The following is a 22,043-nucleotide window of genomic DNA, read 5'->3' on the forward strand; positions in this document are numbered from 1 at the left end:
TAGTTTCTGAAATAAACGTAAAAAACGGCTGAGTAAAGTTGTTGCGCTAACAGCAATTTCGTTCGTTACTTTTCAAAACGATTACTTTCATGAGAAAATAGATTGGCTTTTAAATCAATGTTCATTTCTGATTGTATTAGAGTAATTTCGTTCAAATCCAAGAGATGTCACTTTTTGCGGATTTTGACAAAAGTGGTAAGGGTATAGCCTTCCTACTTTTTCATTTTTGACTAAATTCTAGATATAACTTAAAATACATGATTTCGATTCCCAATTGAACGAAAATCACAAAAATACACGTTGTTTTTACATGGGCCTTATAGTTTCTGAAATAAACGTAAAAAACGGCTGAGTAAAGTTGTTGCGCTAACAGCAATTTCGTTCGTTACTTTTCAAAACGATTACTTTCATGAGAAAATAGATTGGCTTTTAAATCAATGTTCATTTCTGATTGTATTAGAGTAATTTCGTTCAAATCCAAGAGATGTCACTTTTTGCGGATTTTGACAAAAGTGGTAAGGGTATAGCCTTCCTACTTTTTCATTTTTGACTAAATTCTAGATATAACTTAAAATACATGATTTCGATTCCCAATTGAACGAAAATCACAAAAATACACGTTGTTTTTACATGGGCCTTATAGTTTCTGAAATAAACGTAAAAAACGGCTGAGTAAAGTTGTTGCGCTAACAGCAATTTCGTTCGTTACTTTTCAAAACGATTACTTTCATGAGAAAATAGATTGGCTTTTAAATCAATGTTCATTTCTGATTGTATTAGAGTAATTTCGTTCAAATCCAAGAGATGTCACTTTTTGCGGATTTTGACAAAAGTGGTAAGGGTATAGCCTTCCTACTTTTTCATTTTTGACTAAATTCTAGATATAACTTAAAATACATGATTTCGATTCCCAATTGAACGAAAATCACAAAAATACACGTTGTTTTTACATGGGCCTTATAGTTTCTGAAATAAACGTAAAAAACGGCTGAGTAAAGTTGTTGCGCTAACAGCAATTTCGTTCGTTACTTTTCAAAACGATTACTTTCATGAGAAAATAGATTGGCTTTTAAATCAATGTTCATTTCTGATTGTATTAGAGTAATTTCGTTCAAATCCAAGAGATGTCACTTTTTGCGGATTTTGACAAAAGTGGTAAGGGTATAGCCTTCCTACTTTTTCATTTTTGACTAAATTCTAGATATAACTTAAAATACATGATTTCGATTCCCAATTGAACGAAAATCACAAAAATACACGTTGTTTTTACATGGGCCTTATAGTTTCTGAAATAAACGTAAAAAACGGCTGAGTAAAGTTGTTGCGCTAACAGCAATTTCGTTCGTTACTTTTCAAAACGATTACTTTCATGAGAAAATAGATTGGCTTTTAAATCAATGTTCATTTCTGATTGTATTAGAGTAATTTCGTTCAAATCCAAGAGATGTCACTTTTTGCGGATTTTGACAAAAGTGGTAAGGGTATAGCCTTCCTACTTTTTCATTTTTGACTAAATTCTAGATATAACTTAAAATACATGATTTCGATTCCCAATTGAACGAAAATCACAAAAATACACGTTGTTTTTACATGGGCCTTATAGTTTCTGAAATAAACGTAAAAAACGGCTGAGTAAAGTTGTTGCGCTAACAGCAATTTCGTTCGTTACTTTTCAAAACGATTACTTTCATGAGAAAATAGATTGGCTTTTAAATCAATGTTCATTTCTGATTGTATTAGAGTAATTTCGTTCAAATCCAAGAGATGTCACTTTTTGCGGATTTTGACAAAAGTGGTAAGGGTATAGCCTTCCTACTTTTTCATTTTTGACTAAATTCTAGATATAACTTAAAATACATGATTTCGATTCCCAATTGAACGAAAATCACAAAAATACACGTTGTTTTTACATGGGCCTTATAGTTTCTGAAATAAACGTAAAAAACGGCTGAGTAAAGTTGTTGCGCTAACAGCAATTTCGTTCGTTACTTTTCAAAACGATTACTTTCATGAGAAAATAGATTGGCTTTTAAATCAATGTTCATTTCTGATTGTATTAGAGTAATTTCGTTCAAATCCAAAAGATGTCACTTTTTGCGGATTTTGACAAAAGTGGTAAGGGTATAGCCTTCCTACTTTTTCATTTTTGACTAAATTCTAGATATAACTTAAAATACATGATTTCGATTCCCAATTGAACGAAAATCACAAAAATACACGTTGTTTTTACATGGGCCTTATAGTTTCTGAAATAAACGTAAAAAACGGCTGAGTAAAGTTGTTGCGCTAACAGCAATTTCGTTCGTTACTTTTCAAAACGATTACTTTCATGAGAAAATAGATTGGCTTTTAAATCAATGTTCATTTCTGATTGTATTAGAGTAATTTCGTTCAAATCCAAGAGATGTCACTTTTTGCGGATTTTGACAAAAGTGGTAAGGGTATAGCCTTCCTACTTTTTCATTTTTGACTAAATTCTAGATATAACTTAAAATACATGATTTCGATTCCCAATTGAACGAAAATCACAAAAATACACGTTGTTTTTACATGGGCCTTATAGTTTCTGAAATAAACGTAAAAAACGGCTGAGTAAAGTTGTTGCGCTAACAGCAATTTCGTTCGTTACTTTTCAAAACGATTACTTTCATGAGAAAATAGATTGGCTTTTAAATCAATGTTCATTTCTGATTGTATTAGAGTAATTTCGTTCAAATCCAAGAGATGTCACTTTTTGCGGATTTTGACAAAAGTGGTAAGGGTATAGCCTTCCTACTTTTTCATTTTTGACTAAATTCTAGATATAACTTAAAATACATGATTTCGATTCCCAATTGAACGAAAATCACAAAAATACACGTTGTTTTTACATGGGCCTTATAGTTTCTGAAATAAACGTAAAAAACGGCTGAGTAAAGTTGTTGCGCTAACAGCAATTTCGTTCGTTACTTTTCAAAACGATTACTTTCATGAGAAAATAGATTGGCTTTTAAATCAATGTTCATTTCTGATTGTATTAGAGTAATTTCGTTCAAATCCAAGAGATGTCACTTTTTGCGGATTTTGACAAAAGTGGTAAGGGTATAGCCTTCCTACTTTTTCATTTTTGACTAAATTCTAGATATAACTTAAAATACATGATTTCGATTCCCAATTGAACGAAAATCACAAAAATACACGTTGTTTTTACATGGGCCTTATAGTTTCTGAAATAAACGTAAAAAACGGCTGAGTAAAGTTGTTGCGCTAACAGCAATTTCGTTCGTTACTTTTCAAAACGATTACTTTCATGAGAAAATAGATTGGCTTTTAAATCAATGTTCATTTCTGATTGTATTAGAGTAATTTCGTTCAAATCCAAGAGATGTCACTTTTTGCGGATTTTGACAAAAGTGGTAAGGGTATAGCCTTCCTACTTTTTCATTTTTGACTAAATTCTAGATATAACTTAAAATACATGATTTCGATTCCCAATTGAACGAAAATCACAAAAATACACGTTGTTTTTACATGGGCCTTATAGTTTCTGAAATGAACGTAAAAAACGGCTGAGTAAAGTTGTTGCGCTAACAGCAATTTCGTTCGTTACTTTTCAAAACGATTACTTTCATGAGAAAATAGATTGGCTTTTAAATCAACGTTCATTTCTGATTGTATTAGAGTAATTCCGTTCAAATCCAAGAGATGTCACTTTTTGCGGATTTTGACAAAAGTGGTAAGGGTATAGCCTTCCTACTTTTTCATTTTTGACTAAATTCTAGATATAACTTAAAATACATGATTTCGATTCCCAATTGAACGAAAATCACAAAAATACACGTTGTTTTTACATGGGCCTTATAGTTTCTGAAATAAACGTAAAAAACAGCTGAGTAAAGTTGTTGCGCTAACAGCAATTTTGTTCGTTACTTTTCAAAACGATTACTTTAATGAGAAAATAAATTGGATTTGGAAAATAGGCATACCAAATAATTCAGTTTACTGATATAATTATGTTTTTTTTTTTCAAATACCTCAAACATATTTTTTCAATGTTTCCAATGACACTTTGGTTGGCATCAGACATCAACACGCAATGTTCCTTTATCCAAGAAGCAGAAGAATATTTCTTATTCAAGAGTCATTTCAAGGAAGTCCAAACTCTCCAAAGCCACAAATTTCTTTAGATGAGTTTTTTCATTCTGCTCTGTTCTAAAACTTCGGAAGAGTTAAGGTAATATCAACATTTGTCATAGAGCTGCATGAAAGCCAAAAAATAAATATTGTTAATATGTTGCTGCAAGTTCGTTTACGTGATCCAGAATTGAGCACATCAGTACGAAGAGCAGAAATTTCGACATGTGCCAATTAGAATGGTATCCCAGTTCCCAGGGGTTCATGTATTTATGAAGCACACTTTAAGGCAGCTTATAGGGTTCCTACCTGAAGAAATGAAAATATTGTGCGACAGGAAATCAGAACAAAAAGAAATAACATGCAAATATACTGTAGGCCTACCATTCAAATGATGTACAAATGACGTACAGTGGCGGCCAGCGCAACCTGCTAGAGAAGAAGAAAATTTAAGTCAAGTCTAGTTAAGTCTAACATTCAAAAGTACGTCCTAGCCATTCTGCAAATCCGTTGCCACCATAGTTCGTTGAAATTTCATATATTCATCGTTTTTTTGTTTTCTTTTTAAAACAGATAAAAATTGCAGGAGCTAAATACATTGTACACAACAGTCGGGCGATACACTGTTACAAGACAAAATGATTAGGAGTCGAGTTCATGCGTCTTCGTCGTTTCCCCGCTTATATGCAGGTCCGAATTTCGCCATGTATTTCTTAATAAAATCCTTTGCTTTATGCTTGACGCTGTCGTTCACCACTAAATCCTGAATATTACGGCAGTGCTTGAGCTCCTTTGCCAAAACGAAATGTGTCATCTATATAGAAAAGGAAATTTGATTACGATGAACCATATAGATTTAAAAGATACACACCTTCCGTGCCAAATGCTTGAAATCATCTGTACAGGTTATGCGCCCGAGTTTGCAATCAGGTCGCCGATACGGATTGAGAATGTTGACAATATCAGATGAGATTTTCATACGGAAAGCATCCTTGATTTTGCGAACTGTGTTGGCGGAGACATTTCGGTTCCTTTCTTGCTCACCAGCTTCGTCTTCGGCTTCACCTATTAGCATGTAGTCGTCTAACGATCCCTCCATCATATATCTTTCTCCGCCTATGTCGTTCCCTTCACCATTGACGACAGCTTCTCCATCTTTTTCGTCTATCCCAGCTGCTTCAACTTTATCTTTTGCGCTTGGTTCTTTGGTCTTCTTGCGGCCATCTACCTTGAGTAAAGAGCGTTTGTATTTTTCTTTGGCTCGCTTTCTCATCTTTTGTTTCTCTTTTTCATTTAACTTTCTTCTTTCTTTTTCCCTACTTTTGGTCTTTTCTTCAGTTTTGGTTTCTTCTATCCAAAGACCTCGTTCTCGAATGCGAGCAAGTTTTTGGCGCAAAACGCGTTCCTTAAGCTCGCGATATCTTTGAGCATCATCACTTTTTTCAAATTCACTGCGTGGGCTTATGATTTTCTCGCGGCAAAGAAGACTTCTCCGCCGCTCTCTTTCCTGTTCTTTAGAATTTTGCGAAATGGAGTTAGCTGCCGAATCAACAACGGCGGTTGATGTGACGGGCTCAATAGCATCTTCCACTTCTTCCTCCTCTTCGGAGCTAAAATCGGGTGTGTCAACTTCCGCTGTAGGAGGCTCCCACTGCGCTAGCCTTAAACGTACATGGTAATAATAGATACGACCACGTTCGTCCATAGCATGTCGCCAGAAGGAGGGAAGTTTAAATGGCAACAGAGGAACTTCCGTGGAATCACCAAGAGAAGTGCCAGTGTGGAAAGAATCATTTTCCAATGGAACCACAAGTGAGGCTGGAACATAAGGGACCCCAGAACCTTCATGTTTACAAAGGTCAAAGTCCATGACAAGAGGACCCATAATAGTCGGATTATAACCTTTTGGTATGACTAGGTGGAGGAGGGGTGGCTCATTGGAAACCTAAAACATAACAAATCATCTTTCCACAACCAATTTTGTAACTACTTTTATTATCGATTACCTTTGCTTGATTGGTTGAGCTGGTTTCGGAGAGCGGTGTAAGAGCAGAGAGATTTGCCGATGATGAACCAAGTTCATCTGAACAAGGTTGCCAAACACCAAGAACAGGATCCCAAATTACTTGAGGTAGCCCAATACTATAGCCGGGGCTGGCTGAAGCGAGGAAAGGAGTTGCTTCACAATCAAAGGGTGTGATCTGTAATCAATAATAATATTAAATCTGGCCTCTCCGTAAAACTTTCTGAATTCTTATGAAATCTTACGGCTGGCTCAACGCCAAATGCGAGACATTTTTCTAAATGCCTTCTCCAAACGTCAGCCTGGCACTTTCGTGCACGCAGCTCTTCATCCTGTTGGGCAACTTTAAGGGCGAACAGTCGTCGACGCTCCTCTTTCGAAATACTAAATCAAACAAACAAATAATCACATTCTACTAAGCTTGCATTAGCAATTTTGTGGAATATACTGACTTGTCAACTTCCAAACGAGGCATTTTACGGTTTTCTCGATCAGGAGAATCCCGTAACCTTTTCAATTTCTCCCTTTCCTTAGGTTCTCGATAAACCGAATCCATCCGATGTTGGTTATTTGGTCGGCGGTCATAGCTACTTTGCTTGTTGAGCTGATCAGCCACATCGGGAATCATGTTCCACTCTTTGTCGGCTTCACGTTCATGTTCTTTCATTTTTTCAATACGCTCTCTTTTGGGAATTCGGAAGACTTCTTTTAAATTTGACCACGAGTCAAGCAACTGAGATGCCATGGAAATTATCTAAACGGAAGATTTTTTGTATGCCTTAACTAGAATCATAAAATTCCATATTGGGTATAGTACTTGATTTGGTAGTTCCATTTGATTTTCGACCATTTCTTCAGTTTCAGTTGAGTTTTCCGGCTTAGGTACCTCCACCGTTGATGGAGATTCACTAACAGTAGACCATTTTTCAACAATGGATATTAACTTGCTGTCCAACAGCATGGTTTTATTAGGCACTGGAAGGCTAGATAATGTGGAGAGCAGGTCCAACTTAAACTGAAGGTTCTCAGAACTTTGGCCAAGGGATGAAGCATCAACCATCCAACCCCAAAGCAACTTAAGGCCGTGGTAATCTAAAAACAGTCGCCTAGGAAAAAATTGGTTTCATTACACAAAAAAAAACAAAAAACAAAAAACAAAAAAAAAAAAAAAACAATAAGGCGAGAGGGAGTTCCTAGTTATTATTACCGACACGCTTGCTCTGAATTCCGTAATACTGTAAGGATGTTCTTCCGAGCTTCAAAATCTTCCACCCTGACCATTAGACGCGAAAGATTTAGGGTCTCAGTGCGGTTTTTAACTCCCAACGTAACCAATCTCTCGATTTCACTTTCCAGGTCAATGGTATTAACCTCTTCCCTGTTTTATAATAATGATCACCCAATTAAAATTCGAAATGGTCATAAATAATGATTTCCCAAACCTGAATACGTTTCGGCTTTTTCGTTTCTCGCGATCTCGTTTTTCTTTTTTATCCCGATTCTTGTCTTCCTTTTCAGGATCTTCTCCTATCCATCCTCGACAGTTGGCAGACTCACAATAGCAACGCTGTGCCTCTTTACCATAGCGTTGGAACTGGTAGTCAAAAGTAACTTCGTCCCCATGTTTAAGAGTTTTACGTGCGAAAAAGCCGACCCGTAAGTCACCGTTTACAGTCCATTTTTGGGTTTCTGCATTCGGGTCACAACTGTGGTTGATAAAGCGTGACACGTTGCCCTGCTGAGTTGCGTCGATGATGGCATCCGACTTCAAAGCCATGAAATAGTAGTGTTTATTTTTTTCGCGCGCATAATCTTTGGCACGGCGATGGAATTCCCGAGGATCAATTACCTCTCCCACATATTCAATAATGAAATCTCCTCTGTGTAAAATAAAATAGCAAATTATTATGCATATTCCAGGAAAATTATATCGCTACTCATTAGGATGACTTACGGATCCATATCCTTGCAGAGCACGAAGTCCAACTCCTTTCTTCTCCGTGTTAAATACTTCTATTTTAGCATACTGCCTTTTCTGGAAACGTTTGTTTGTGCATCGAACTCCTAACTGGCAACGAGGTCCACTAAGCAAAAACATCGTGATGAATTTGTAACTCATTCGCCGTAGAAATAGAAATTGAAACCCTTACCATTCTATCATAAGGAGTCGATTGATGCAATCTTCTCCGCAACCGAGTTCTCCACGAGCAATTTCCTCTTTAGTGAGGGAACAATCACACAACATCCTTTTGACCTCCTTGCTGGTGTTCCTACTGGTTAAGTATTGATTTTCTTCTACAATTTCGAAAGATTTCAATCTTTCTTGTATGATGGCAATATTTTCCCCTAATTCTAACTGGGTTTTTCCCTCAGAGTCTCTGGTATCGGATAAAGGTGGAAGACTGCAACCAGCTTTTGGTGACATACTGCATGGACTGTTGTTACAGCTACTCTGATCTGAATTTCCATTACGACCAACCACTTGTTCTAGCTCGCTAGTCCGACGCCACCTCGATTTCACTTTAACAGGTTTGGGAGAGATAAGCACAGATTGGGCATCAAAGGATTCATCATCTCTCCTTGGAGTGTTCCCAGCCGATGAGTTATATAGCTGCTCTGTCACATTATCTTTTACAGCCAATCCTTGAGAAGAGTCTTCGCGTTCACTACTTGTAGAATCACTGGCATAAACATGAATAAGAACTTCTTTGTTACACTCGGGCAAGGAAATCTCGCGCGTAACCTCAAGGTTCAAATTTTCGGTAATATCTGACACGACTTGCGAACTGGTAAGAACGTTTGATGAGGGCTCAGTTTGCATTGAGACGTAGTCTGTGGGACTTTTCATCTGTTCTTCTTCAAGAATATGTTTTTCATCACATTCATTAGAACAAACTACTTCAACCGAGATCTCTGGTGGGTGAAGGACGACGTCTAGTTCCTCCGTAGTGAGGTCCTGGACGACGAGTACAGTAGATGTTGTATCATGCGACAGTTTGACCTCTTCAGGTATAAGAAAGTTGATTTTCTCATCAAACTTCTCTGTGTTTTCTCCCTCAACAGCAGGATTTTTGTGATTGGCTTCCGATGTTTCGAAAAGAGAATTTATCGTAGGTAAATGAACTTGATCTTCTTCAACTCTCTGTTTAATTTCGTTGCCGTCATCCACAAGGCGATCTTCACAGATTGAATCATTCTGCTTAACGGGCTCGCCAATGGCAGCCAAGTCTTCGGCAATGCCAGCATTAATTTCTTTCCCGCAATGCTGATGAGAAACCAGTTTGTCATGAGGTATTGTTTTAGCACTTTTTATGGCAGCCGTGCGTTGACGAACAGGAAGAACTTTATTTACCGGCCCCGGATCAAAATCGGCGTCTGGGGCCCAACGGTTATTGGGTTTGATACGACGGCCACTTCTACTAACTTGGTTCGTCGACTCACTCGTGTTCAAGGAAGAGGTCATGTGATTAGAAGAGCTCCTCCCTCTCCCTCTGCCCCTCCCATTCCCTCTTTTCCCTCGGCTAGCAACCGGTTTGGCATGGTCCGCTTCAGAATTTTCAGTTTGAGTCAAATTTGACAAATATCGAAATTTGCCTACATGCTTCAGACTTGAAACATGTAAGCCATTGCTAGAGGAGTCATTATCACTAGACAATTTTCGACTTCTTTTTGACTTTCCCCTTCCTCTTTTATTAGTCCCACGAGATGGTTTGGAAGGAGAAGCTGATTGATTTGAAGATTCAGCAGCAAATATGCCTTCTTCAGAAGCACTGAGTTCTGGTTCACTCATTTCCTGAAAAAAAAAAAAAGCTTTCAGACAATGGCTTCAGTTTAAAACTAATAATAACAAAATTAAATAAGTTGTATGAAACTGCTTTTATACTTTCCAGTCAATAGGATGATCTAAATGTAATAAAACACAAAACCGTAGTAAACTTAACTTAGAAATGAACTAGCTAACACTAGTTTTATGTTGTATGTCATAGACATTGCTTCATTGTAGATTAAAAAGGATATTGCTTTTCACTACAAACCTAAATTAGCATATTCAAATAATAAATGGAGATAAAATAACGTCAGTGTTAATTTTAGGTCTACAGAGAATCATCTTTTGAAACTTTTATAAACTAGGTAAGGGTATGTGCAACAATATTTTCACTTCAGCGTCAAAACTTTTTGCTTCACTAAAACATCACCCAAACATGTACCTGTATCTTCAAACCAAAAGTAGCACATCAGTTGCAAGGAAAATAAAATTAAAAGTTCTTAATTATTTCCCAACATGATTTAAGCTGTAATTGAGGTAAGCTTAAGAGCTGCAAGTGTCAGCCACTGCCAGCTTAAACCTGTAAAAAGCTACTTAGCATTCTTTATGAAGTTTTGGAAAACTTACCACAGGCAACAAAAGTTGAAATAGTCAGATTGGTGAAACAAGAGCCAATTAAACAGATTTTTACTAATTTAAAACCACGTCCATTCCACATTTACAACATCCCCAGTTATTCAGTGCCGACCAAACTGTCGACAGGCACAAGTTTCCCATATTGACCACATGGCGTTGGCGTCGCCAAAACGGCATTTACGCTGCTTGTCACTAGCCTTGCAATGGCTCCATGTTTTGCCTCTTGGGCGATGTGATGACCTAAAAAAGCTGAACAAAAAACGATATCAAGATGCTCGATTATAATTAAACTACATGGTGTATTGTCAAACCATTCGATTCATTCAAAATCCAGGAGTAGGCTAGATAAGGGAATATTGGAGCGAAAAATTATTGAACTAAATCAGTTCACAAATATCCACCCCCATGAGGTGAATAATATTCAAGCCATATGAGATGTCGAATCCACTTATCTCAAATTTTTTCCGTTACAAATGGATGGGTTAATGCCTGATGAATAGTTAGCCGTTTGGTTGGATCAAGCATGAGAAATTTGTCCAACATATCCCGCAACTGCAGTACTTTTCGGTATTGGTCATCAGGTAAATGTTGACCACCGATTAATTCATTTTGCAAATCACGAATTGGATTCACTGTCGACATGACAACTACTTTTTCCTACAAGAAAAATGTAAAGTGAATTAAATTATAAAGGACTCCAAAGAGATACACTGCAATCACAAAATACCCTTTCTGTTAGCTTGTCCACCTCGCGAGACAGGAAATTAAAACTGGAATCGAAATGCTGGTCTTTAAAGGCCCCTTTTCTGATTAACTTATTAGGGAATTTTCCCTTTAAATCCATGAACAGTTTCAGCATCTAATCGGATGAATTAAAACGCAAATAACTGGTAAGCTCTTGTCTAGGTATTTGCATGCATGCACAATCAACAATTAACACCCAGATCACAGGACAGTTACCTGATTGTTCGAATTTCCGGGAAACAAAATTTTACCGGTATAGAGCTCATATATGGTGCATGCCAATGACCACACGTCAACGCCATAATCATATGGCATTCCCAAAACTGCGTGTGAGAAAACATGCGTTGTACAATTGATCGTTAATATTGATGAAATTAGAAACTCTGGTTCTAATGTTTGCTTACTAATCTCAGGAGATCGATAAAAGCGGCTGACTAAATAAGGCGTGATTTCATTTTCGGCCACATGAGATGCGGATCCGAAATCACCTAACTTCAACATTACTTTGTTTTCATGGACCTGCAAGAACAGACAAACCGTTAAAATGTTTTACCTATCGTAGCAGATGATTAATCGACCATCAATCAGAAATTTGCATAAAGGTTTGAAAAGACCTTACTAAAATATTGTCTGGTTTGATATCAGCATGTAGAATATTGACTTTTTTGAGAAGCCTCAAGGCTAGGAAAAGTTGCTGACTGTAGGATCGAACCGCTTTAATATTGAGCCCGACATCTTTGCCGTACTTCTTCAAAACCTTCACAGTGCGGGAGAAAAATTAGTTAAAGGAATAACTGCCATTATTAGTCATGTCACCTCTCTTAAATTCATAGCTAATGGCTCAAAGACTAAGCACAAATGTTGCTTGTGAAAAAAGTGTCGGAAGAGTCGCACACAATGATGTTTGTCTTCAGAATCGGCATCATTGAGCTTTCGCAAAATTTCCAATTCCTTGAGCCCAGTTTTGTGCCTGAAAATAAAGCACAAAAACAGACATAATTATGATCATAATTAATTTCTCGATTCTAAATACTCACATGATCTCATTGTTGCGGATAATTTTGATGGCAACTTCTTGGCCAGCTCGAAGTTGATCTCTAGCACGGATCACATTGGAAAACACACCTTGGCCCGTATAACCATATACAGAGTATCGCCCATCTAAAGTTTCACCTATGCAAACTCTGTAATAACCTTCCGCGTCGTCCCAGTTATCAGTTAGATTTGGGTTGTCTGATACACGTTTCATCTGTTCCACTCCTGTAGCAGGACTCTATAAATTGGAACAGAAAAAATGGTTTCCAGCGAAAATTAAAAATGCTCAAACATTGACTTCGAGTGGCAAATGGTGCATCAGTGTGCTCATACAAGAAGAAGCTAAGATGCCGAAGTGGTTGCTTTCAACGACGTCGCCAAAGGAGCAGTCGAACAGGGCTTCTTCTATTGATCTACGATAATCTCAATGCCATCAGCTTAAACATAACAGTGTCTAATATTTAGTAAGCTAATAAGATAAATTACGAGAACCCACAATGATATCGGCATGAATCAGAATCAGAAATCTTTGAGAGTTGAACTGAATATGGGCACACTTGATAAAAACCGAATGAGGACTCACACTGTATTCTTCAGCAAACATATCAGCTTCCGGAGCGAACATGTCTCTTTTTTTAGCTCGCTTCTCATCTTCCAGTTTCGTTTCTTTGGTGTCCGTCTGGTCGTCAGTTTTGGTAGGAGGTTCGACAGCGTTGGAATCTTTCTGCTTATCTATGCCAATAAAGTTGCTTTTTGTCACAATGATAGGAGAATCAAATGACATATTTGGTGTGCTCATAATAGAGTCTTCGCCGCCTTCATTCAGCACTTCTTTGAACGGTGAGGATGTTCCAGATAAATAACCCTCTACGTTCCAAGATTGGCTGGAATCCTCTGAGGGAGCTCCCAGTTTCTAAAGGGAATGGAAAGTTTTTTGTTTGCTTTTTCAAATCAATTGGTAGATCACGAAAGCTGTGACTGTCTTACCCTAAGCAACTCTTCCCTCTGCTTTCTGCGCTGCTCTATAATTTTGTCCTCATCTTCTTCGTCTTCGAATTCAATATCCAATGGCCTATGATAAACGAGATTTTAAATAATAGTCGACCACAACAGCTGTAAAGGTTTTATGATATTCTGAGATCATATTTTTCTTACACGTCTTCTGATGATGAATCGTGTTGCTTGTGGGATTCTCCATTCTTTACTGGCCGCTTCACTTCTTCTTTTCCTGACCGCTCCCTGTGGTCATCTCTTCTCGACCTATCTCTATTCCAATCTCTGTTGCGACCCCTGTCTCGGTCTTGGACATTTTCGCTAGTTTGACGATCTCTTCTATCTGGTTCACGTCCTCTGTCACGTTCCCGCATCCTACGATCTCGATCTTCTCTCTCACGCTTTGTACGAATTTCTTTATCCCTACGATCTCGTCTTTCTTTTGATCGGTCTCTTCTTTCACGATCAAATTTTTCTCTTTTGTCTCTCTCCTCTCTTTCACGTTGTTCTTTCCGTTCCCGTTCTTCACGCTCACGCTGATCCCTTCGGTCCCGCTGTTCTCTTTTATCGCGTTCCTTTCCTCTTTCCTTTTCTTTTTCCCTATCTCGTATTGCATTTTTTTCTTTGTCCCGGTCTTTTTCTCGTTCTTTACCTTTTTCTCTACCACGGTCCCTTCCAGGCTCTCGTTCTTTTTCTCTAAAACGTTCTTGTTCCAATTCCTTTTCTCTCATCCGTTCCTTATCACGAATAAGGCGGGGTTCCTTGTTCCGCGTATCGGTAACAATTTCGACTTCTCTCGATTTTTCACGTACTTTTTCACAAGTTTTTGCTCCAGACGTTTTATTTTCAGCGTCCGAGCAAGAAGAATCGTAAGCACCAAGTCTGGCTTGTAATAATTCCTATTAATATTTTTTTCTTTTAATAATTCTTGTTAAAATTTTTTTTAAATTTAATCCAACCTTTTGCTTCATAAGTTCTTCCAAATTTAATTCTTCTTCCAGGTCAACAAGTGTAATTTCCTGAGTTTTACCATTTTCTAACCCATTCAGGTTTCTCGTGGATTTCACAGATTCGGATTCCACATCAGATTCTCCTTTTTTAATTTTTTTCTTTTTCTTCCTTTTCTGCTCATCATTGTCTGATTCATCTGTGCTTTGATCCTTTTTCTGTTTACGTTTTTTTTTCCTGAAAAGCACAAAAAAATCTTAATTATATCTTCTTTGATTAGGCAGAATTCTTCTTTTTGCTCGCCATTATTGAACATGAATAATGATTGTAAATAACTTTTCACTCAGAAAAATTTGAATACTATAATCATGTCCTAATAAATGCAATTGATGAGCTATTTCAAGGCATGCATTAGACATTAACTATACTTTCTATCTATCTTCCAATCTACACCTCTCAAATCTATCACTTGTTCAGCAGTAAAAAAAACTATTAGCATGAGAACCAGAAACTTACTTTGGATGTTTCTCATCTTTTTTTTTGTGCTTATGGGTCTTCTTTAATTTACTCTTCTTATGTTTGATTTTGTTTTCGTCTTCTTCTTTACCTTCATTTTCATGCCTTGCTACCAGCATGTCGATGTCGCTCAGCTCCGGCGTACTTGAAAGCCATAACAATTAACTCAGTTAACTCATAGCAGGGTACAAATATTATCATTTTACCTCATATTAGTCTGTTTTTTAAGATGAACCAATACATGCGTTGATCTAAACAATTCACAACAAATTAGTCGAACAGCAACAAAATGTAGATTTACTCGATTTGTCCAAGGTTTTGACAGACTAACAAACTCAAGATACAGATGCTGCATTGCCAAAAATACGAAATTGTTCTGAATGTTGCAAAAGAAAAGAAAGAAAAGACGTCCAGAACCAGAATCAAGATTCAAGAAGACAAAAAAGAATAAAGTTATAAGCTCTCGAAAGACTTTTTTACCCCAAAAATTTTCCCGCAAAATTGCGTTAAAATAAGAAAAAGGCATTCAAGTCTTTATAGCAAAAAAGTAGGTGTACTTCTTTCGTTCTTTCTACATGCTGCTCCGCTTGGCTCCGCCGTAATCTGAAAAGCTGCAGAGTGCAGAGCTGCAGACAATGAAATTCCGTTTACATGTTTAGTCTGCTAGATCGAAATTCCAGAAGACTCAGTTCACAAGTCACAAACCGAAAGGCTTGATTGGTGTGTGTAGTGAAATAAAAGAAACGTGCTCTATGGAGAATCATTTACAATGTCAGGGTTTTCTGATGCCGCGTTAGAGAAAAAATTGGCTGAGTTAAATAACTCTCAACAAAGTATTCAAACTTTATCATTGTGGTTAATACACCACCGTAAACATCATGCCAGTATCGTCAAAATTTGGTTGAAAGAATTTACTAAAGGTAGTCTAGCAGTTTTCTTTGGTTGACACTGGAAACCATTTTTACTGTCCTTTTATTTTAGCAAAAGATAGCAGAAAACTCACATTTATCTACCTTGTCAATGATGTCATCCAAAACAGCAGGAAAAAAGGACCAGAATTTAGGGATCAGTTTGGTCCAATTCTTGGTCCAGCCCTAAAATTGATGGGTCAGGCAGTGAATGATGAAAACACTCAAAAACGCCTTGAGCGTATTCTTAATATTTGGGGAGACAGGAACATGTTTGACTCCAAGCAAATATCTGAATTCAGAAAGTCATTAGGTACAGCACAAATGATACTTTCTTACTTGCTTTCTTTATTTTTCTACTTCTCTGTAGAATTATGTTTCAAACGAAGGTTTGACAATGGAGAACCTCCTGTTAAAATGTCAAGAAGAGATAGGGGTGAGACTCTGGAAAATGTGAAAGAAAATAGAGAACAAGAAGATCCTGATAAGAATAAGAAAGAACGGAGAAAATCAGAATGTAATGAAGTGATACAGTTTGATAAAGAAGGGAAGAAAGAAGTTCACATAACTTTGTCTCCAAAACTACCTGCTAATGATGCCCCGGAACCTGAAGAACTCATTAAAGCTCTGCAAACCCTTGAAAATGCAGCATCAAGTGATGGCATTGTAAGGAAAAAGATAACCGAATTGCCCTCTGAAGTATCGGACGTCAGCTTGTTATCGAAAATTTCAGGTAACAAGTGTTACGGATGCACACGCCACCACCGACATTAGTTTTATGCGTTAACGTAACATTTAAAGCTTAAATTATGTTTAAAAAAAATAGATCAAACTCAAGCAGAAGCATTAACTTGTAAAGTGAATGAAGCAGTCGAGTTACTTAACGACTACAACGGACGATTGTTAAAAGAGATGGAGGATCGAAAATCGGTAACCAAGATGCTCCATGAATTTACAGCTGCACAAAAAGAACTTTTGATTCAAGCTGAAGAAAGACTCCAGGTATGGAATATGATGATTTATGTTGTTTAAAATGTTAAACAAATTGCATGGACCTCCCTATCAACTAAAGGTTGCTTTGTTGCAAAAGAGAATAAATTTGGTAGAGAATATTTAAGTCAAATCAATTAAATATTTCAATTTCGTTTTCATTTTAGGAATACAAAGAAAAGTTATGCAAGGTGTATCAAGTTCGCGAAGAATTACGTTCCCATGTTTCCAGTTTGCCAGATCTTTCACAGCTACCCGACGTCTCGGCTGTTCCACTACCGTCAGCGGGTGACCTTTTCAGTTTACGTTGATTTTGTTGTTTGTTTCTCTCTCCCTCTCCCTCTGTACCCCATCCCCAACCTTTCCCTTCTTATTCCCACCCTCCTCCTTTTGGGTAATATGCTCGAGTTCATATTTAATGCTAGGTATCTGGCAAAGACTGTTGTTTCAGCGTTTCACCCGACCGTAGTTACGTGTTGACATACAATTGGTTGGCGAAGCAGTTGTCTTTTTGCACGCAAGGATTGTCATCCTCAACATTGATTTCCGTTCTTTCTCAGCCATGATTGCTGCCCGCTATTATATGTTTGGAGATTCCTCAATTTTTTACATGATTTCCTTTTGAGATAAATTACTTTGCCAGCGCATAGTTCACTCGGCTAAAGGATGTGTTGTATGTTGTACAACATCAGGCATGAATAAAAACCAAATTAGCGTCATCTAGGAATTACTTATTAACATAACAGGTATTAATGTATTCTACATCGTTAATTGAAAATCCATTAATAGTAACATGAAACGCAAATAATGTTAAGCAAAAGCACGATAAACGTTTTTTGTTTTGATAAATAATTCGGAGAAATGTGGGTTAATCTCACAAAACCTGAACTCACGCTGTATGTTTCTATACAAAGAAAAGGAAAAATATCATTATTTTAAAGCTGCCAACGAGTAAAACAGATGGAACAAGGGCGGAATCGCACAACCAAGATCTAACAGTTCAATTACATCAAGCAGTGGCTTGAACGATCGAACGAATATCACCTATTCTACCACAACCTATGATGACCAAATTTGGAAGCAGTTTCTGTAGCAAAGGGTTTGGGTTGATTCTGAACACTGATTTGGGCAGTCGGTGACCTACTTACATTGACTAATGAATTTGTACGCCAAAGGTCATTTTGGTTGCATTCGGGTTCATGGTAAAAACATTCGGTGACTGACTGTTTGCTGCGAGTTCGAAAATTAATACTTTGTCCGCTTGCAGAATTGAGAGCAATCATACTGTTGCACCGGCTAGACAAAGAACTATCACGTAACAACAATATGTAACATTGTGGTTTTCAATTCTAGAACTTCTAGTAAATACCTGGAGTTTTTGTTGCATGTAGAGGGCTTGTTTAATGCTTGGCGGTCACAGTTATCAAAAAAACCTTCATAAATAACAAAGTTGTTCACCTGGGGAATGAAGTCTTTAAGACCATAGTGCTTTCTCAGGAATCCAAGAAATTTTTCAGAAGGACGGTCAATTGCAATTTTGTCAACATGTATGTTTTCATCCTAGTGGTTTTCATTATTGGTTCCGAGATTTAAGAATGAAGTAAAATATTGGGAAATGTAACCCTACCATTACCTCCAAAAAATGAGTAAATAACACTTTTCCTAGTCCCATTCTCTGGCATGATTCATGGATATAGAAGTCGAGGACACATAGTGGATCGAGCTCATTCTGTTGTCCTTTTCTGTCCAGTAGAAATAGCTTTTTAGGACCAATTTTTAACATGCCCAGTACAGCTCCATTCCCTCTGAAAGTAGAGTTACAGAAATTATGCTTTAAGAAATTAAATGTGCCTGTGGGTAATTGGTCCATACTTATTGGCAGATGAATCTGTCATGATATACAAGGTTTGGTTCGAATTTGCAAAAGAGTGTGCAATAGTAACTGGCCTGTGAAGATTCTGAGCAACACGGGAAGCCTCGCCAACGTAATCAACTATTCTCCAAAGCTCAGGGTCACTCCTTTTTGTAAGAAATGACTCATTGTTGTTAATTATTTAACAGAAATTTGCAGTTTGACAACTAAACAACTTGTTGATGTGCGTTCTTAATTTAAGGAATGTGCGGTACCTAGCAATATCTTGTCCATTGAATTTCGTTACTGTATTTCGGAAGAACCTGTTGATATTTAAATCGAATTCCATGTCGTGTGTTTTTTATTAACTGTTTTTAAAAGGTGTGTTCCCACTGAAATGGGGAAAGCAACTAAACTTTACTAAAGGCTTGACTACGTCTTTTTCTCGAACGTCGTCTGCTTGACTGATTTTTGGTATTTCGGTGCATCCGTGCGCATCGGCGCATGTGCCGGAAAGGGTCCTTGTAAGCTGTAAAGTGTGGTGGCGCACAGCATCATGAACTATTTCTTAACAATATCAAGACCTTTTCAGCGTCACTCAGCTTTATTAATAAAGAGGTTCACTTCGACCTGTGGAAGTACTTATTAAAAGTTGTGAGTATCGTGATAATTACTACCTTGTTAACCTTTTCGTTCCCATTAAGATGAGTCTAAGGATGTCTTGGTGTTAAAACAAAAAATTGGGGCAGTGGCCACGATTGGTATTAATCGACCAGCAAAACGAAACTGTGTCAATTATGCCACGGCAGATCAGCTTGTCCAAGCATTTGAAGAGTTTGATCAGGATGAATCAGTGTGTGCAATAGTATTGCATGGAATAGGTGGAAATTTCTGTGCAGGATATGATTTACAGGAGCTAAGCACAGCGAACACCAGTATCCTTCCAGACAAAAGAGGTCCCATGGTAAAAACAACAATGAAAAGTAAACAAAATTTACACAGCTCTGATTTTTCCTTGTCATGACTAGGGTCCTTCTCGGATTTTAACTAAGAAGCCTCTAATAGCAGCTATTAGTGGATATGCAGTTGCAGGAGGATTTGAACTAGCTTTACTATGTGACATGAGAGTAATGGAGGACACAGCTGTCATGGGGGTGTTTTGTAGAAGATTTGGTGATTGAATTTTTAAGAAATGTATGCAAACCCTTGTTTGCTAAAAGTGAGGATCATTCTTATGTGTGTGGATTGCAGGAGTACCCTTAATTGATGGTGGAACAGTCAGACTCCCAGCATTAGTAGGATTTTCGAGGGCCATGGATCTTATTTTGACTGGAAGGCCCATAAAAGCCAAGGAGGCGCTTGAATGGGGATTAGTTAACCGCGTTGTTTCATGTGGAACGGGTAAACTTTAAGAGAAATGAACTACAAAATCGCAAGGAATTAAATGAAAGTTCCAATCAACTTCGGTGCTGCCAATGAGCAGCTCTCGGTCAGGCGGTTAATTTAGCTGATTCATTGAAAAGATTTCCACAAGAATGCCTGCAAGCTGATCGTCGATCGGCTTATTATGCCACTTACTCGGCCACGTCTTTGGAAGACGCACTGAAATATGAATTCGATAATGGGGTACCCATTTTGGAAAAGGTCTACAACCGGTAACTATTAGCAGCATTAAACTATACTAAACATTTGTACTCTTCGAAGGAATCCGTCCATGGAGCCCGAAAATTTGTCGAGGGTGCTGGGCACCATGGGAAATTTCAGTTGCAAGAAATACCCGAATCATGTAACACGAAAAATAGTAACTAACTGTTGAAAATCACGCAGAAAACTATTTCTAGTATCAGTTCAGTTATGCGAAAGGAAAAAGGGATAAAACGTTCTTTGTGAATTTTCTGTTAGCGCCAATTCAATACATTACTCATTTTGAAGTACCGTGTTAGTAGTACGTGTCAGTTCCTGTTTTTTTGGCTTTAATGATTAAAACAAGACAATTTAAATTTTTTACTTTAATTCAATTAGAAATTGATGAAGCGAAAAAGGAAGAAAGTATAACAATCGCACAGCAATCAGCTGGTGAGACTGTTCCGGTGGTCACTTAACAATGATGTTTAATAGATACCGTTAGGCAAGGACCGTTCAGGTTTTCCGGTCGGTCCCCAAGCTGGCTACCTTTTTTGAGGAAGTGCCTATTTGTTTTATTGCTAAAATCACAACCAAAGTGATTTTGTGTTTTTTAGCAGCCTAATTTGTTTTTAGTATTGTTTTCTTTCATCCTTTTCTCGACAGGACTCTGTAACAATTTGTCTCTGCTCGTGTGAATTTATCATACGAACAGAGTGTTAGTTACTGTGAATCAGACCAAAAAAATATCAACAATACAGCAATCAAAACAAGTCGGCCCATGTTTAATGTTTCATGTAAAAGAAATAAAAAGTGCAATATTGTTTCGTGTGATGTGAACTTGAAGCCCTTCATCCGGCAAGAGACGGGAAGTCGGTTGATTGCCTCATGTAGGAATTGGGAGAAAGTTTTCTCACGGAGGCTTTTGAGGCTGTTTCACTTGTGTTTGTATGCATGTGTGTGCGATGGTTGGATACTCTAAATTCTATGGGAACTAATCGTGGCCGGACTTCTAAAGGAAAAGAATATATGGTCAGAAAACGAGAAAAGGGAAACTCGGACAGAATTGTTCATAAAATAAGGAATAAAACACGCAATGTCAAGGCTATGAAGAAAGGAAGAAAAAAAACTAACAAAAGAAGATGAATAACAGATGCCTAGGGTCTTCCTCAATTGTGTTTGATTGTAAGCCTCCAAAGGATTATCAAATAGTTTTTAGTTCGACCCAACATATTCTTGCAACTAGTTTTCTAGTTTCCACGGGAAAGACAAAGACTGGTTTGCTGTGCTCATTACTTTACCTTCAAGAAAAGCCCAAGACGGATAGAACACGAACCGCCAACTGTTTTCTTATTTTCCATTCGACTTGCGACGGCAGATCTAATCTTCGCTGATCGATGGATAGACGGTGACCGCACACAAGCAGCGCTCTAAGTCATATCTTCCTCCCTACACAGCAGCAAGCCGCTGGCCGCATTTAGGAAGCAAAAATGATGATCTCATCGTGGCCTACCCCCAGAAGGCGATATTTTCAGATGATCACGAAAGACACCGCAGTTGATGATTTCCTCGCATACAACATTCACCCGTTTTTGTTTTTTTTTGTTTTTGTTTTTTGTTTGGACTCGATAAGACTTCTTGAAAGTGGAGCTTTTGCCTCTTTAACCTATTTTTTTACAGCTCGTGTTAGTAGGTCCTGCCATATGCATGCATAAAAAAGAAAAACGACTGTCACAGTCGTTAACTTTTGTTTTCAAAATAGAGAAATGGCAGTTATGCCACATGTGTGACCTAGCGTGAGAGAAGCAAGCAGGCGCGCTGTCGGAAATAATAACTTTATTGAATTGGCCACTTCGATCAGTGAGCCAAACATATTTTTATCTCCAAAAAACATTG

At 37.6% G+C, this 22,043-nt stretch overlaps 5 protein-coding genes and 2 long non-coding RNA genes across 8 annotated transcripts; 3 read left to right on the forward strand and 4 right to left on the reverse strand.

The window, feature by feature from the left end:
• The first annotated feature begins 4,050 nt into the window (after nucleotides 1–4,050).
• LOC123477008 lies at nucleotides 4,051–4,849 on the forward strand. Its single transcript, XR_006652079.1, has 2 exons — nucleotides 4,051–4,596; nucleotides 4,687–4,849. It is a non-coding gene; the product is annotated as an uncharacterized LOC123477008 (long non-coding RNA).
• On the reverse strand, nucleotides 4,636–10,692 carry LOC116933542 (probable histone-lysine N-methyltransferase CG1716). Its single transcript, XM_032941295.2, is given in 12 exon segments — nucleotides 4,636–4,927; nucleotides 4,985–6,058; nucleotides 6,120–6,314; nucleotides 6,382–6,520; nucleotides 6,589–6,890; nucleotides 6,954–7,242; nucleotides 7,344–7,514; nucleotides 7,579–8,016; nucleotides 8,091–8,101; nucleotides 8,103–8,220; nucleotides 8,287–9,929; nucleotides 10,530–10,692. Coding segments are annotated over 11 exon segments (4,536 nt in total). The 5' UTR covers nucleotides 9,927–9,929; nucleotides 10,530–10,692; the 3' UTR covers nucleotides 4,636–4,768.
• A 125-nt stretch (nucleotides 10,693–10,817) lies between these two features.
• On the reverse strand, nucleotides 10,818–15,141 carry LOC116933569 (serine/threonine-protein kinase prp4). The gene is made up of 13 exons (XM_032941317.2): nucleotides 14,981–15,141; nucleotides 14,775–14,918; nucleotides 14,270–14,495; nucleotides 13,473–14,209; nucleotides 13,305–13,389; nucleotides 12,901–13,230; nucleotides 12,320–12,555; nucleotides 12,099–12,252; nucleotides 11,902–12,039; nucleotides 11,687–11,801; nucleotides 11,499–11,605; nucleotides 11,266–11,397; nucleotides 10,818–11,195 (listed from the first exon to the last, which is right to left on the reverse strand). The coding sequence occupies exons 1-13, from the start codon at nucleotides 15,127–15,129 to the stop codon at nucleotides 10,992–10,994; spliced, it is 2,757 nt and encodes a 918-aa protein (XP_032797208.1). The 5' UTR covers nucleotides 15,130–15,141; the 3' UTR covers nucleotides 10,818–10,991.
• Nucleotides 15,142–15,398: 257 nt separating this feature from the next.
• On the forward strand, nucleotides 15,399–17,391 carry LOC116933627 (regulation of nuclear pre-mRNA domain-containing protein 1B). Its single transcript, XM_032941363.2, has 5 exons — nucleotides 15,399–15,694; nucleotides 15,756–15,995; nucleotides 16,053–16,415; nucleotides 16,509–16,684; nucleotides 16,840–17,391. The coding sequence occupies exons 1-5, from the start codon at nucleotides 15,544–15,546 to the stop codon at nucleotides 16,981–16,983; spliced, it is 1,074 nt and encodes a 357-aa protein (XP_032797254.2). The 5' UTR covers nucleotides 15,399–15,543; the 3' UTR covers nucleotides 16,984–17,391.
• Nucleotides 17,392–17,399: 8 nt separating this feature from the next.
• LOC116933661 (alpha-tubulin N-acetyltransferase 1) lies at nucleotides 17,400–18,987 on the reverse strand. 2 transcript variants are annotated; one of them, XM_032941399.2, is made up of 5 exons: nucleotides 18,800–18,987; nucleotides 18,545–18,691; nucleotides 18,306–18,477; nucleotides 18,042–18,232; nucleotides 17,400–17,968 (listed from the first exon to the last, which is right to left on the reverse strand). In XM_032941399.2, exons 1-5 carry the CDS (start codon nucleotides 18,871–18,873, stop codon nucleotides 17,722–17,724), a joined length of 831 nt encoding a protein of 276 aa, XP_032797290.1. In that variant the 5' UTR covers nucleotides 18,874–18,987; the 3' UTR covers nucleotides 17,400–17,721. The 2 variants fall into 2 exon arrangements, with proteins under 2 accessions (XP_032797290.1, XP_032797284.1); XM_032941393.2 differs by having other exon boundaries at nucleotides 17,400–17,980; nucleotides 18,800–18,984.
• A 13-nt stretch (nucleotides 18,988–19,000) lies between these two features.
• On the forward strand, nucleotides 19,001–20,458 carry LOC116933645 (mevalonyl-coenzyme A hydratase sidH). The gene is made up of 6 exons (XM_032941381.2): nucleotides 19,001–19,162; nucleotides 19,229–19,488; nucleotides 19,553–19,697; nucleotides 19,776–19,925; nucleotides 20,008–20,168; nucleotides 20,229–20,458. The coding sequence occupies exons 1-6, from the start codon at nucleotides 19,081–19,083 to the stop codon at nucleotides 20,331–20,333; spliced, it is 903 nt and encodes a 300-aa protein (XP_032797272.2). The 5' UTR covers nucleotides 19,001–19,080; the 3' UTR covers nucleotides 20,334–20,458.
• A 453-nt stretch (nucleotides 20,459–20,911) lies between these two features.
• Nucleotides 20,912–21,637, reverse strand: LOC123477004. The gene is made up of 2 exons (XR_006652077.1): nucleotides 21,449–21,637; nucleotides 20,912–21,159 (listed from the first exon to the last, which is right to left on the reverse strand). It is a non-coding gene; the product is annotated as an uncharacterized LOC123477004 (long non-coding RNA).
• Between the last annotated feature and the right edge of the window lie 406 nt (nucleotides 21,638–22,043).

The sequence above is a fragment of the Daphnia magna genome, linkage group LG1 (genome assembly GCF_020631705.1).
Source record: "Daphnia magna isolate NIES linkage group LG1, ASM2063170v1.1, whole genome shotgun sequence".
Classification (NCBI taxonomy): Eukaryota; Metazoa; Arthropoda; class Branchiopoda; order Diplostraca; family Daphniidae; genus Daphnia; species Daphnia magna.